This window comes from Perissodus microlepis, chromosome 8 (assembly GCF_051167445.1).
Source record: "Perissodus microlepis isolate ML-2025 ecotype Zambia chromosome 8, ASM5116744v1, whole genome shotgun sequence".
Classification (NCBI taxonomy): Eukaryota; Metazoa; Chordata; class Actinopteri; order Cichliformes; family Cichlidae; genus Perissodus; species Perissodus microlepis.
In genome coordinates, this window is record NC_140468.1 from 11131415 (window position 1) to 11145591 (window position 14177).

Consider the following 14177-nt stretch of genomic DNA (forward strand, 5'->3'; position numbering starts at 1 on the left):
TGACATAATATTGAAATTGTCTATAACTATCATCATATTGTTAGATGTGTGAATTGCACAGTTTCTGCATATTTTAGTAGGTAATTTGAGTTCTTTCGGTATTGACTGACAATAATGTTAGAGTGAGACTTTTCTGAAACAAATACACATTTATGTATTTGTTTTTACATTTCTGATCCATATAGTTCAGTTTCTGGCTGTCTCATGTTTTCTACCAATTTCTACCCCGGCTGTCCAGCATATTATGCATCTATATTAATATATTTTATATTCCCAAGTAACCTTGGGCAAGATACTGAACCCTGATGCCCCTGATGTTTGTGTGAATGTTAGATAAAAGTGCTCTTAGTGAATGTGTGTGTCACTGGGTGAATGAGACTTATAGTAGAAAGCGCTTTCAGTGCTCAAAATTAAGAAGAGAGGTGCTATATAAGCTTTTCCCAGTGCAATTACAGTATAATTACAGGGAAATTAATACTCAAGACAAAAGCATTACAATTAACAGAAACTGCTAATTTTCTGCCTGAGAGTTGACCCAGATCAACATCCCTAATTGTATATTTACAATCTTTATGCAGCATTTTGAATTATAACCATTCCCTGTTCCCCTCCTGCATACTTTTACACCTTCATTAGACTTATACCAGTGCAACTTTCTCATCTTGGTATGTGTGGTTAAGCTTATGTGCTAACAAAGCTCATTAACAGCTCGACTAGAACTATACGCAGAAGGATCTAGATTATCTGTACTTTACTGTCATCTGTGACATAGACTTTTCTCTGTGGTAGAAAGCACTTGAAAGGAACATAAAAACAACCGAAGCTTCTTCAGGCACACTGAACCCACGCATGCTGTTATTTTGCACTTGTTTAGCACGTTAATGTTGCAGTCGCTCCTTGCGACACATCTCTCTACCGTGAAATTTGCTTCCCTCAGCTTCTAGGTGCATCATTTGGGCTATTCCCACTGTGCATAAATTTGAATTTTATACTCTCCTTGAAAAGAGTAACAGAGCAATTATAGGTTTATTTAATTACGCAACAAATCTTTCCATTTTATGATAGAGCTGTTGCATAAAGGCAATTAAAGTTGTTACTTCTTATTGGATAGAACATTGAATAAATAATGGATAAATAGTGAAAATACTGGCCAATTTCATGGAGAGTTTAACACTATCTGTTAATATATTGGCTTGTTTGTTTAGACACACACAAATTACTGCCAAAATTCCGGCTTATAATTTTGGCACTCAAGGCGTTTGAACAGGTGGTAACTCGAACAAGTCATTTGCACAAACAAAGAGAAAACCCTGTGCGTCAAGAAGTAAGAGCCGCCTCGCAGCAGACATCTGGGTCGTATGGCAGTTCTAACAGTGTGGCTGACATTGTGGTGTTCTTCCTCCACGAGCATCTGTGATGTAAAAAGAACCACCACACCATCACAGATGGGATTAAAAGCTACGCAAGACCCGGGAGTGAGACTGAATGCACCTCATGTGAGAAGAAAACCCTCTGGACACCCTTAAGTTGAATGTTAAATCGCTTGTTTGGTTTGATTTAGTGATTTTAGACACCACGAAGGCTTTACTCGATTTCCTCTTACATCTGAAATATTTTTAATTACAAATTTAGCTGATAATAAGGCTTGTAGTAAAAATCTTAAGTAGGCCAAGATTTCTTTTTCTCTCTTGCATTGTTGTCTCTAAACAAGCAGATCATCATACCTATGAGGTTTTTTTTGTTTCCCTTTGATACTGAAAGAGTCATTAAGACTCATGAATAATGGGAATCCTTCATCAGCCCAGGATGCGGACATCAGCGAGTGAGTCAGTGCGTGTGTCTCACTAATGTGTGCCTGAAATAAAGAAATACAAAGCCCAGCAGTTAAACTGTAGGGGAACGATCTGCCTTTTGACCGATGGCTCTGTTTTCAGTTCTGATTTCAAAATCAAAAGTCAATAACACAACAGCTTTATACTGAATTTTGTATATGCAGTGCTCAGATTATTTTATAATTATCTTTTAGTAAATGAAGCTACGCTATAACACGAGTGCAATACGAGCGCTCAATTTTCACCGTGATTTCTGGGGATGGGGGCTATTCTTCTGCTCAACAACAACTGATTTGACATTTTATTTTTCCAGCTGTCTGTCTAAAAGGATACTTAATGATATAAATAATTTCACTCATGGCTTTGGTGTACTCCTTGTTAAGGGCACTACATACAGTATTGGCCACAATCTTTGGAAAAAAAATCATCCAAATTCTCACCACAAATATCAAAAGAGGCTTAAGTGTCACAGCCAAATCTATCCCTTTGAAGTTTATCCAGTTGCTGACTATGCCCCTAATCCTTTCGAGACTCACAAAACCTAATTGGTGGATTGATCAGTCTGCATGCAATACTTATTTTAATGTGTTGGGTTTAGTTTGAGTTGATAATTATTTGAAGCTCGTAAAGCTGTGGGTTGTGGATGAGTTGTTTGCCTTAATTTGTCTGCCTCATGCTCCGTGTTTTCTGCTGCTTGTGATGTTGCATAGCAGCAAATGCAGTTATATCCCAAGGACACAGGTCCCCCTCAGTTACTGTCCCCCCTCGTTTGGTGCGCTTTCATCTTTGCTGTCACTTTCTTTCTCTCTATTCCTTCTAGTCATGAACTTCGGGCTGCTAATCAGCACTTTTCTCTTAAGACATCCTTTGAGAGCTCTCAGAATTCAAATGGTCTTGTTTTGTATTTATTTATTTCGATCCCCCTCGAGGCGCTGCTCGGTCGATGCAGTAAAAAGGTGATTTGATGCGATCCGTGCTACATAACTTTCTTGGAGGAGCATTTTGAATCTTAAGCAGATGTGTCTGTTGTGTACAGTTCCCATCAAGAAACACAGCCTATTTGAAAACTGCTCTATGCTTAATTCATATGAAAAAGCACAGGGACGGGGAAAAAAAAGAAAAGCACTGACGCAAGACTCGCCAGAGCCATCACACCTCATACAAGTGTGACCGTTCTGGATGAGTAATGATGCTGACTGGGTGTTTGGAGAGTTTACTTGAGTTTTCTAATCATGTTTTTCCTCCTAAGAAAAGGTGTTTTAATAGGACACCATCAAAGCATCGCTGAAAGTAACAGCGCGCCTGAGTTACCTCACTATCCTTATGCTGCATGGATACTCCCAAGTCCTAAACCGTATCTCCACGATAGCCTACTAAATTATAATTATAATGTACACCACAGCAGCTAAGATGGAAAACACATTTGCTAGTCCTGCATTTTAAGGATTAACTTGACATTGGCCTTTAATTGGAAACACAAGAAAGTGAGCAGAGACAGTACTCCCTGCTGAATTTGGATTGGATCTTTACTTGGATTTTATTAGGTCATCCTGCAGTCAGGACAACAACAAAGCCCTAATGACCCCCTTTAGTTTGAGCACAGAAACACATGTAGAGAAACAAGAAGGCGGGACTGAAAACACACCCACTTTTGCTTCTAGAATCCCGTTTAAAGCCAACGCATCCACTCCAAAAGCTTTTTAAGTGTAATAACTTAGCAAAAAATTCTAAAATATACCTGCCTAAAGTCAACGTCTTTTTCTCTGTCAGGTATCATTCGTCTCAGTGAGGGCTTCCATGATCGATACCCAGTGGAAGACTACTTGGACTTGTTCGATCAGGCTGCTTACCAAATCCAGGGCAACCTCACAGCAAATACCAGCAGATCCAGCCAATCTGATATGATCATAGGTAAGTGAGATGACAGCCAGCTCCCATTTGTAGAAATGAAACTATTATAACATATATTATTGCAACACTTTGAATTAAAATTTATTGAAGCATTTTCTAACTGGGCTCTGCACCACTAGTTGTTAGCCAGTGTGGATAACACGGATAATTATCATCTTAGTAACATATTGGGACCGAGATTTATAAAATAGACTTAAAATATTTTTGGGCAGCATGGTGGTCTTTACAGTAAGAAGGTCCTGGGTTCAAATCCACCATCTGGCCCAAATCTAGTTTAATTTCCGGGTGGTTGAAAATTCACTCTGTGTCGTTTCTACTTGGTGCTACTGTAACTTGCTAACAAAGGCTTTAAAAGTTATACAATGGAAGATTATAAGCTTTAGAATTAAACAGTCAGCACAACTGAATACCTACATATACTGTAGTTGCCCTATGCCTACTGCACAGCAGCCTCCAGTGGATGTGAGCAACATTACCTTCCTGGTTTATGTCCCATTGCAGTAATTTAATGGATCTAACAAGGACTGCCAAAGAGCAGGGAAAGGTCATAAAACCTGGTACCCATTGCTCAGATGATTAGCAGCCATGTGATATAGATACTAACCACTTGGCAATTGGTTTGTCACGCATTATGCAAAATGCTGGGAGCAGGAGCAGAGATTTAGAAGTGGAAGTTTTGCAAGCAAACAGAAATGACTTGAGTGCAACGATATAGAGGTTCAGTTAGAGGACAAGATGTCTGTGCGGGCAGCAGTCCGTCTCAGGGCAGACATACAATTTTGCGCAGTAGAGGAACAAATCTATGTGGTTTATTTGAGTCCAAAGGCAAAGTTTTGAAGCGGACTGTTGCCATATTTGAACAAGAAAACAAGAACTGATGCTCTCAAATGAAATGTCTCTTGAATAAATACACCGTGAGTAATATGAGGTGATAGGAGCAGGTATAATTCAAACGAATCATACCTTGATCCAGTTCAAATCTAACTGTCATCAAAACCTTCATATTCCAAAGTGACCCAGCTACATTTTGCATTTAATATGAACTAAGATTGCGCAGAATGCAAACACTGAATATCATATTCCACTTTTTGTGCTATGCAAGCACAGTAAATCAAACTTTGAGTTGCACATTATGACAGGAAGCTGCATATCAGCATTTGCCCACACAAAAAAATACCCAACTATTACAGACTGATTATCGTCAGAATAACATGTTTTTGGGTAGCTAAGCCAACAAGATACAGGCGATAGTGTGTAAAACATTGCCTGACTTCTTGCTAATCGCATCTCTTGGTAGTTTTCTAAGCGGAAACATTTCCTGTTGAGTGTAACCTCTGTCTTCCTGTTTTCTTTCACTGCTTCAGGGAACAGCTATTGCTCCCCACTCTCTACTGAGTATCTTATTAATTACTCGGGTCATGTATCTGTTGTGATCCATCTATAGAATGTGGTCCAGCAGCATTCTGTGCCCTCGTCGGGCTGCAGCCAATAGCATTGGGCCTGGGGTGACCTGACACTCACTTTAAACTTCGCTTGTAATCTTGTGTCCAATATTACAAAACTACTATTAAAGCAGCAGGTAGTGAGGATGAAGCACGGGGCTGCTCTGTAGCAGCCACTTTCACTTCAGTGAGGGAAGGTATTTCTAAAAGAGCTAGTGACTCAGCCTTAAAGAGAGGCTCTAACAGCTTAATAATACTGGACTTCCTTCTGCCTCACTTAGCCACTTCACTGAAGTGCTGTATAAGGGAATCATTGTTTTGTGTGCGTGTGTGTGTGAATGTGTGTGTGTGTGTGTGTCAGGACAGCAATAATACCCGCAGTGGGGTGGTGAAGTCTTACAAACCTCCTTCCTCTATCTGCATATCCTGTCTCCAGCCCCTCTGCAACTATCTGTTTCTGTCTTTTTTCCCCCTCCATCGCTTAAACACCGTGTCAAAGAAATTGCTCGGTCGCAAAGAAAAACTGATTTCAATTTTCAACAACAGGCTTTTCACACTTGGCTCGCTGCATTGGGTGCAGCTTAGCATGTTGCACTGTTTTGTTTGCGATTTCAAATAAATAATCCTAGTTAGAGAGGTGTGGGGGAGCAAAACCCCACTCAGTATTCACACGATGCCCTGGGAGAGCCCAGCACGGTGCAGGCCTATGGCCAGGATCTTGGGCTTCTGATTCTTTTCAACCCCCGGCCAAGACCCAGCCACTATGTAACACCAGAGAGACCAGTCTGGCTCCTGCATTTGTTTGTCCTGTACGGCCCTCCTTCTGGACCAAAATAAGCCCTTTTAATGGATACAGAGACCTTTAAATAGACTTGATCACAGTGTGTATCATTTGAGGTGTTAACAGCATTAACAGTGATCCTGTTTCGCTCTCACCGTTTTCATCGCAAAAAAATAGGCCCTGGCTATCGTCCCTTTTTTCTGAGGAAGGGAGGCAGATAAGGCTCCTGTTGTGTTCCTTCCAAATACAGCTTTGCTTCACAGATAAGAGGATAATGAAGGCGCAGACAGTCTAATGAATCCAGGATATCATTTATCAGCTTGGCTTGATAAAGTTTATGGTCCTAAATTGTTTGAGAAACAATGTCCTCTGACTTGGTGTGAGCACCAGTTTGGACAAGGATTTGAAGACTGCAGTCGTTGTACTATTTAGCTGCTCTTGCTGTTTGTCTTTTTTCTTTCTTTTTTCTCCCATTGAGCACTTGCTTTAGAACATCTCATTTTATTGACCTTTGCTTTCATGTTTTACTTCAAGCTTCAATTTAGAGGCTGTATGTTTCAAGTTTCATAACAACGTGCGATTTAAATCTCAGACAATCATTTGCAGGTAATGACAAACTAAAACGGAAATGAAAAATGAAAATAGGCTTAAAAATAGTTGCAAAAACAACAACAACAATGGTTTTCCCAATACATGCCCATTATTTCTTAATAACCAAACTGTTTATTTTGTATTGCCCACCATCTAAAACCCAACTTTCAGTGATTAATAACATTTGGCCAGTTTACATTTAAGCCAAACAAGATACCAAATTCTGTTTGTTTTTTTTAAATATCAATCAACATCACATTTTACAATAAAATATGTTTATGGTGATAAGAACAGTAACGCTAAAATAACAATACAAAAGTGTATTAGTATGATGTTTTAATGTTGTTGTAGATTATTAGGTGTAAGATAACATATATAACAGTAATTTGATGTAATTTAACAGGGATCCTGTACTGCGTATATTTGGTAAAAATATACAAAAAACACAAATAATGAGCCTTACACTAAAAACTAAAAGTGTCTGTGACTGCACAATACAATTTTACTTGAAGCACTGTGGCTGTATTTTCCAGGAGAAGCCAGCGCATCCACCATGTGGGATAACAACGCTTGGGTATATTTCTATGACAACACAACAAAGGGAGAGCCTCCCTTCCTTATCCAGGACTTCATCCATGCCCTGCAGCCTGATTCCCACTTCATTGTCATGCTCAGGGATCCGGTGGAAAGGTGGGAGAAATCTGCTTTGCTGATGCAGATCTAGTTCTGATGTGCATGTCTTTGCACCCCTATCATAAGTGTTTACACTGCTGACACAGACAGACATTTTCCAGGTTCATAAGAAACAAAAGACCTGTTGTCACAAGAGATGTGTTGACTTTTACTCAGACAGGCTGCCACAAAAGTATCATTATGATGCCTTTATCAGACATGTGGAGACCTTACAGCTGAATTCCTGTGTGATAATTTGTTTAGACGGGGGTGGGAAGGGTTCTTAACGCTGTTACTGTTGATTTTTACTTCTGAGCATGTCTAAGCATGCTCTGTAATTGCTTTTGTCTGTCAAATCGTGGCCCGTGGAACCTCTCCCCCAAAACAATTCTAGGAAAAAATTAGTTGCATGCTCAATTAGATTAGCTGTGTCATTTTTATTAGGTGAGATCAGTTTACACCCTGTACCGCATTTCCTCTATACGATCTTACATTTCAAACTAAATTGCAACTTAGAGTTCATATGGATCAGTGTCGCCACAATTCCCTTTCATTCTCATTTGACAGGAGGCAGCAGAAACATGTTTTCAGTCATAGAGTCAACCATTAAGAACTGAGTTGAGTTCACTGTGAATATTTTTGGTTGACTTAAAAAAAAGCCTAAATACAAAACATTAACAGACTGACTGGAAACTACAAAATACCAAATTGTAGGTCCTAATTTGGACATCTGGGTTTCTCTGTAAAGGCCTGTCAATTCTGGAACCCATTACTGACTGATCAAATTAATTACAGAGAGAAATTTTTCACAAGGGCTGGCTGAAAGCAAACAAGAGTAGCAATTTTTAGTAAATTGAACCCCAAATGATTATTTTGATTCATTTAATTGTCACTTAATCCGGCAGCTTAATTAAAATCGAAATATCTTTTTTCATTTTAAGAGAGAACAACAGAAGTATAATGGAAGCACTAAGATGACAGAGATAAGAGTCAAGACCAGCGCCAGCATCAATAAACATCTGGCTGGCTTAACAAGCTAAAAGAATTTGCTGTCAGAGGAGGCTGAGGCACTGGGGATTCCCCTTGCTGGACCAATATGATGACTGTCTGCAGTTTAATTAGGAGACATATTAAAAATACCAGAGAAGAGGAAATATATCTGTAATATTACAGCTTGTAAATGCTTGAAGACAAAAACCTGAAACATAATGAGGTGTCTTTTCCATGTTCAAATTTGTCTCTTGTCTTGCAGGCTGTACTCTGACTACCTTTACTTTGGTAGTGCCAATAAGTCTGCAGAGGATTTCCACGAGAAGGTGTCAGAGTCACTGCAGTTGTTTGAGGGGTGCCTTACGGAGTTCACAATGCGCTCCTGTGTGTACAACACCACCGTCAACAACGCCATGCCAGTGAGTGTTCCCCGCCTCCTGCTTTTGTCTCAAAGCTCCGCTGAAAAGCGGCACTTAGTGACCAGTTTATTAGCTGGTGGGAATGAAGAAAGTAAGAAAAGACAGATGGAGAGAAGTCCGTGCTTCATTAGCAAACGCTAAAGTTCGCAGGACAGACTTAATGGAAAGGATTGGCAGCACTGTGGGACCACTGAGCAGTTCAACACCTCAAGCCTCTTTGTGTACTACAAAAGCTCGTTTTCCTGTGAACTTGCTTCTTACTCATGGACCACGTATTAGTGCCAGCCAGTGCCCGGGCCGGTGTTAGGTCAGCTTTTCTCATAGCACCCTGAGGCAGACTGTGTGAGATGGGGATGAGGATTGTCCTCTTTTGGCTTTCCCTTTATGCTGCCTTGTATTTAGAGGTTCTCCAACAGTCTTTATGGCCCTTCATGAGCATGTTTGCTCTCTAGCGATGACCTAATTGTTCATCCGCAAATATCTATAAGAGTTATTAGCTCATGTGAGAAGCATTACAGCTGTCCTTACAGCAGACTCTCATGCCTGTGGTTTCTTGATAAAGGTTTTAGAGCTTGGATTAGTGTCTTAGAGAAAAAAAACAAATAAACCCCAGCATGAGAACACGACTGACCTAAACTGTTGTACCAAATTGATTTAACAAAGAAGGAATTGCTGAGCTGGCTTGTAATCATCGATTCTAAATGGCCTTTCAATTTTTGCTAAAAAGGCGAAATGAAAGGGTATTTTGTGCACACCTACTGTTCTGCAGTGAACTGTCACAAAGGAATCCAAAAATCAATTTCAACAAGGGTTAGGCTACGAGCAAATGCTTTGATGAGATCTCACAAAAGATCAGGGTGCTCATTTATTTCTGGGGTTGATGAATTGTGTAGTGGTTTAATCTACGTCTCAAATAAAACCTCAGAAAATTAAAAGAAACGTCTATCCTGTGTTCCCAGAGCCCAAGTTGGGATCTTTAAAATACTTATTTTGACCAGAAAATAATTTAAAGATTATTAAATCTTTAGATTATTTCAATTTGCACTTTTACAAAAGAGGGAAATCACCTTATTATGATGCAAAACTAAATTGAAATACTATATAATGTTTGGCCGTAAAGTATTTAGTTTGGTTGTGATGATGATGCAGGTTTCCCTCTTTCTTATCTCCCTCTATCACTTCAAATAATAAACACTACACATTTACATGCCTACACAGCATCTTGCATCACCGAGCCGAATTCATGGAGAAGACGAAAAAGAAAGCAGTTAAAATTTCCTCCCTCCACCTGTTTATCTCCTTAAAGAAGAGGATGCATGCACCACTTTGCTAAGAAAAAGTGCCTTGCATAGGAATTGCTTATCTCATGTTGACTTTCTTCTTCTGTGCCCTCAGGTCAGATTGCAAGTTGGCTTATACATTGTGTACTTAATGGACTGGCTGACCATCTTCAGCAGGGAACAAATTCTGGTCCTAAGGTTGGAAGACCATGCCTCTAACAGGAAATACACAATGCATCAAGTCTTCGAGTTCCTTAACCTGGGTAAGTGAACAAATGAGTAAGTGTAGTCATGGGGACTCTGATCAGTACAGTTCCAAACAGTGCCCTAGATACATACAAATATGGATATGTAGTGTAGCGGTAATTGTGATTATTAGAAAAATGAATGCGCCGACCTAAAACCTGTGCTGATCAAACAAATGTCACTTTAAAATGGCATGCAACAATATAACTAAAATCTGTCGATGCAGAATACGGGAGTATAAAAATCTCCGCTTAGGAGTAATCGTGAACAGTTTACCACACGCACACAGGTTTGAGTGTATGAATATGACAGCCAAAAACAGCCCCTTCCAGCTTTGTGGAAGCTTCCTTCTCTTAACTCACTGGTTTATCCCACAGTGTAATTGCCCCAAAGCTCAGACTTAGCTCTTCAAGGAGCTGCCAACACCATCTAAGGTGTGATTACCTTCCAGAGAATCTTTTGCCTTTCTCACTATTTTGTTCCATTTGTTTAGTGCTGCGTCAAAATCAAAATAAGTGGACCAGAACGAGGGGGTGTGAAAGAAATGTTTCTGTGTTTTTCACAGGGCCGCTGACAAAAGAAATTGAGTCAGAAATCACAAGAAGCCCGGCGTCAAACACCAGGAGGCCAGCTGACAAAAACCTAGGACCCATGCTGCCCATCACTAAAGACATCCTGCGGGACTTCTACACACCGTTCAATGAAAAATTGGCCAAAGTGCTGCAGAATGACTCCTTCCTCTGGGAGAATAACTCTAAACTCTGAACATCCCAACATCACAACTCTTGTTATTTTAGAAATAGAAAGAAAAAAAATACCACTGATGTGTCAACCAGCCCCTTTGGACTTCATCTCTCTCAAGTGCCCATTAAAAAAAAAAAAAACAATAAAATCTATGTTTTTTTATTTAAATTATTTTTTTAAGTTATAAAAGCAGAGATGAATCAAAGATAGAAAAATAGCACAAGCAAGTGTGGTGGTTTTGTGTGAGAGTGTGTGAGAGAGAGTTGAGTTGTTCTTGGCCCTGATTGTTGTTGTTGTTGTTTTTTAACCAGATGTACAAAAATTAAATAGTGAAACTGAAGATATTACGTTGTCTCTTTATGTTTAATTAATTTAAAGAGGAAGAAGTCCGACAGGACTGAAAGATGAGATGAGAAAAGACGAGATCTACTAGTTTTGGTCCTTTTCTTCCAAGATAGCTATACTCAGAGAGACAAATTACTTTGATTGTACCTTTATCAGAAGGATTGTAAATATGGCATAGTGAACCGAGCTTGTAGGGGCACAATGGATTAGTGAAACCACAGCGCCCTCTACTGTGAAGAAGGTGTAACTGCAATCTTAAAATTGGCCTCATTCAAGACTAAAAGGTTAAAAACACAGATGTGAAATGGAATATATGTTATCCTCAAAATTTAAGACAATGGTTTGTCTCATGTTAAACGTTAGCAGAGATTTTAACAGGAAATTAAAAGAAATAGTTTCTGAATTAAATTGAAGGACTTATTATCTGGCAGATGACTTCCTGCCAGATAGTTATATTGTATTATGCATAATAGTCCATCTGTTATGAAAGATTTCCTGTATCTGTTTTTGTTGCAGCAGAGCTTAATCGGTCTGTTAGAGAAGGTGCTCTGCTGCCTGTACGGTAAGAGGTGCAGAGAGTGGTCAGGATAATCTATAATGGATAACAGTTTGTGCAGTAACCTCCTCTCCATCACAGCTTCTGGGCTGGGTCTGTACAGTCACAGACCAGCCTACCTCATTAGTTAACCAGTGCTGGAGTCACTACCTCCTATGCTGCTCCCCAAATAGACCTCAGCAAAGTACAGTACACTGATCACAGCAGACTGATAGAAAATCTCCAACATTTTGCTGTACACATTGAAAAATCATCTCCTCCTATAGAAAACAGAGCCTGTTCGTACCTTTTTGGCATACAGCCTCTGTATTGGTTCAGCCTGCTGCTGACATGGATGTCCAGGTACTCCTCCGCCACATCAGCATCCTGGTCCACAAGCTCGATAGCTGTCCTCTGTCCTTTATTTGCATCCAGAAGACAATTTCTTCAAGACCACTCCACAAAATTATCCATTAGTGCTCTGTAATGCTCCTCATTCCACTTCCAACCTCATCCAACCACTGCGGAGTGAGCAGAGTATTTCTGCAGGTGGCATGACTCAAACTTACAAAGAAGTTCTGAGGTTTCAAGGTGAGCAGGAAGACAGCACAGTCTCCTGTGGAGCTCCTGTACTGAACATCACCAAATCATACAGAGCACTGCCCAGTCTTACATGCAGTCTGTCTTGTCCGGTCATCAGTAATCCATAAGCAGCATGTAGACGATTGCAATGTCCACTCCTCCACTTTTGGATTTTCTCTAGGGTAAAAAAAAAAATCTTTTAATAAGTGGTGCTGAATGAGTCACCGCTTTGCCAACGTCTGGAAGAAGGCCCAAACTATCGCCCCCAGGGCGAGGGAAAATTGATTGATAGCATTGTTTATTCTTGGACTTCTGTAGCTGCAGAGTGTTGCTGAAACACATAGCTCAAATTAATTTAACAATGCAAATAATTTCACAGTTTATACAGAAGCACACCTACAAAGGAGCAAAATGTTACCAGAAAAATTCCCCCCAAAAACAATATTTCACGTCTTTAAAACAATGTTGTATGACTTCAATTACGAAAATATGAGACTGTGAAAATGAAATCCGAGCACAATCTATTCTCTACACCAGAGGGCAGACAAGACTTAACTATACCTAATTGTAACTTAGATTTTAGCAGGACGTTTAGTAAGTTACAGCAGTACAATTATTAACGCCATCATTAATGAGAATATTATTATTAAACATTGTGATACTTTAAGAAAATGTGCCTCAATTTTGAATATGGGTTAAAAAAACAGAACAATCATGCAGTAATTTTTTCTTTCCTAACAATATTTATAGTTTTCCATCATAACTTCAAGACAACCTGACCCAAATAGCTATGAGAAACTTGAGCTTAACAGTTTAACGACATGAGATCTACTTCTCGCTGCTGTTTTTCAAAAGGTAATGCAGCCCTTTCACTCTGCAATCCCAAAGTGCCAGCAATTTTGGCTACTTTATCCTCACTGAAATCAAGACAATCTGAATGGAAAAATAGTGACTCCAAGTCATTTGCATACTGTGTTTAGAGTTGGATGTGTATATGACTGGCTGAAGGAGTTTGGCTTTAGTGAGAGCCTCCAACCAATTTCAGTTGTCTTTGAATTCACAAATATTATCAAAGTATCTTTCATCCTAATCTGGAATACAGATTACAGTGACTGAGAAGAAACTTAAGAAGAAACTTTCTGAAATGCACACTTAGATCACACTATTTCAATTTTCTTAATGAATAACCAAACATTGAACAGATTGGCATTTAGGTTCTGATCTCAACACTTCCCACAGGTATATACTAAAACTAGCACTGCAGAAGCTGGAGAATGAGGAATTTAAACTTTAGCTCAGGGGAACTTTGAAATTTAGCCCACAGATGAATCCTGCTGATGTAGGTGGAGTTTATGAAATGCTGCAGTGTGCAGCAGAAGAGCTGGACAGAGCAAGCATAGCAGGGCAAAGGGCAGCAAAGACTATAAGGGAAATACAGTGCACTAGTGTGCATGTGGTTTGTGGTCATAAGTTACGACCCTGGCATGTAACAGTATGTAGACTACAGTATGAAACATACACTTATCATAGGCATGAAAGGCAATTTTGGGCTTTTTTTTTATTGATGTTCTTTTTCCAGGGTGCAATAATTCTTCTTTAATAACTTTAGAAAACAAGAATTGGGTGCACAAGGTTGAATTTAATTTGGATGTTTTGGATGACAATAATAATAATAATAATAATAATATCATCAGCTGTAGATATTATAACATCTAGAAAATATATTATCAGCATAAACACTGAGAGTTGGAAGGAATCCAGCTAAATATAGAGTATCAAGTAGCATTGGTCTAAGTTGGATTTTTGA

At 39.3% G+C, this 14177-nt stretch overlaps 1 protein-coding gene across 2 annotated transcripts in view; it reads left to right on the forward strand.

Moving 5' to 3' along the window:
- chst15b (carbohydrate (N-acetylgalactosamine 4-sulfate 6-O) sulfotransferase 15b) overlaps positions 1 to 11248 on the forward strand; it is a 39339-nt gene extending 28091 nt beyond the window's left edge. For both annotated transcript variants that reach the window (XM_084937477.1, XM_084937478.1), the window contains exons 4-8: positions 3603 to 3743; positions 7091 to 7247; positions 8482 to 8638; positions 10034 to 10181; positions 10730 to 11248. In XM_084937477.1, coding sequence (XP_084793603.1) covers positions 3603 to 3743; positions 7091 to 7247; positions 8482 to 8638; positions 10034 to 10181; positions 10730 to 10929 — 803 coding nt within the window. In that variant the 3' untranslated portion in view covers positions 10930 to 11248. The remainder of the gene's footprint in view (positions 1 to 3602; positions 3744 to 7090; positions 7248 to 8481; positions 8639 to 10033; positions 10182 to 10729) is intronic.
- The last annotated feature ends 2929 nt before the right edge of the window (positions 11249 to 14177 follow it).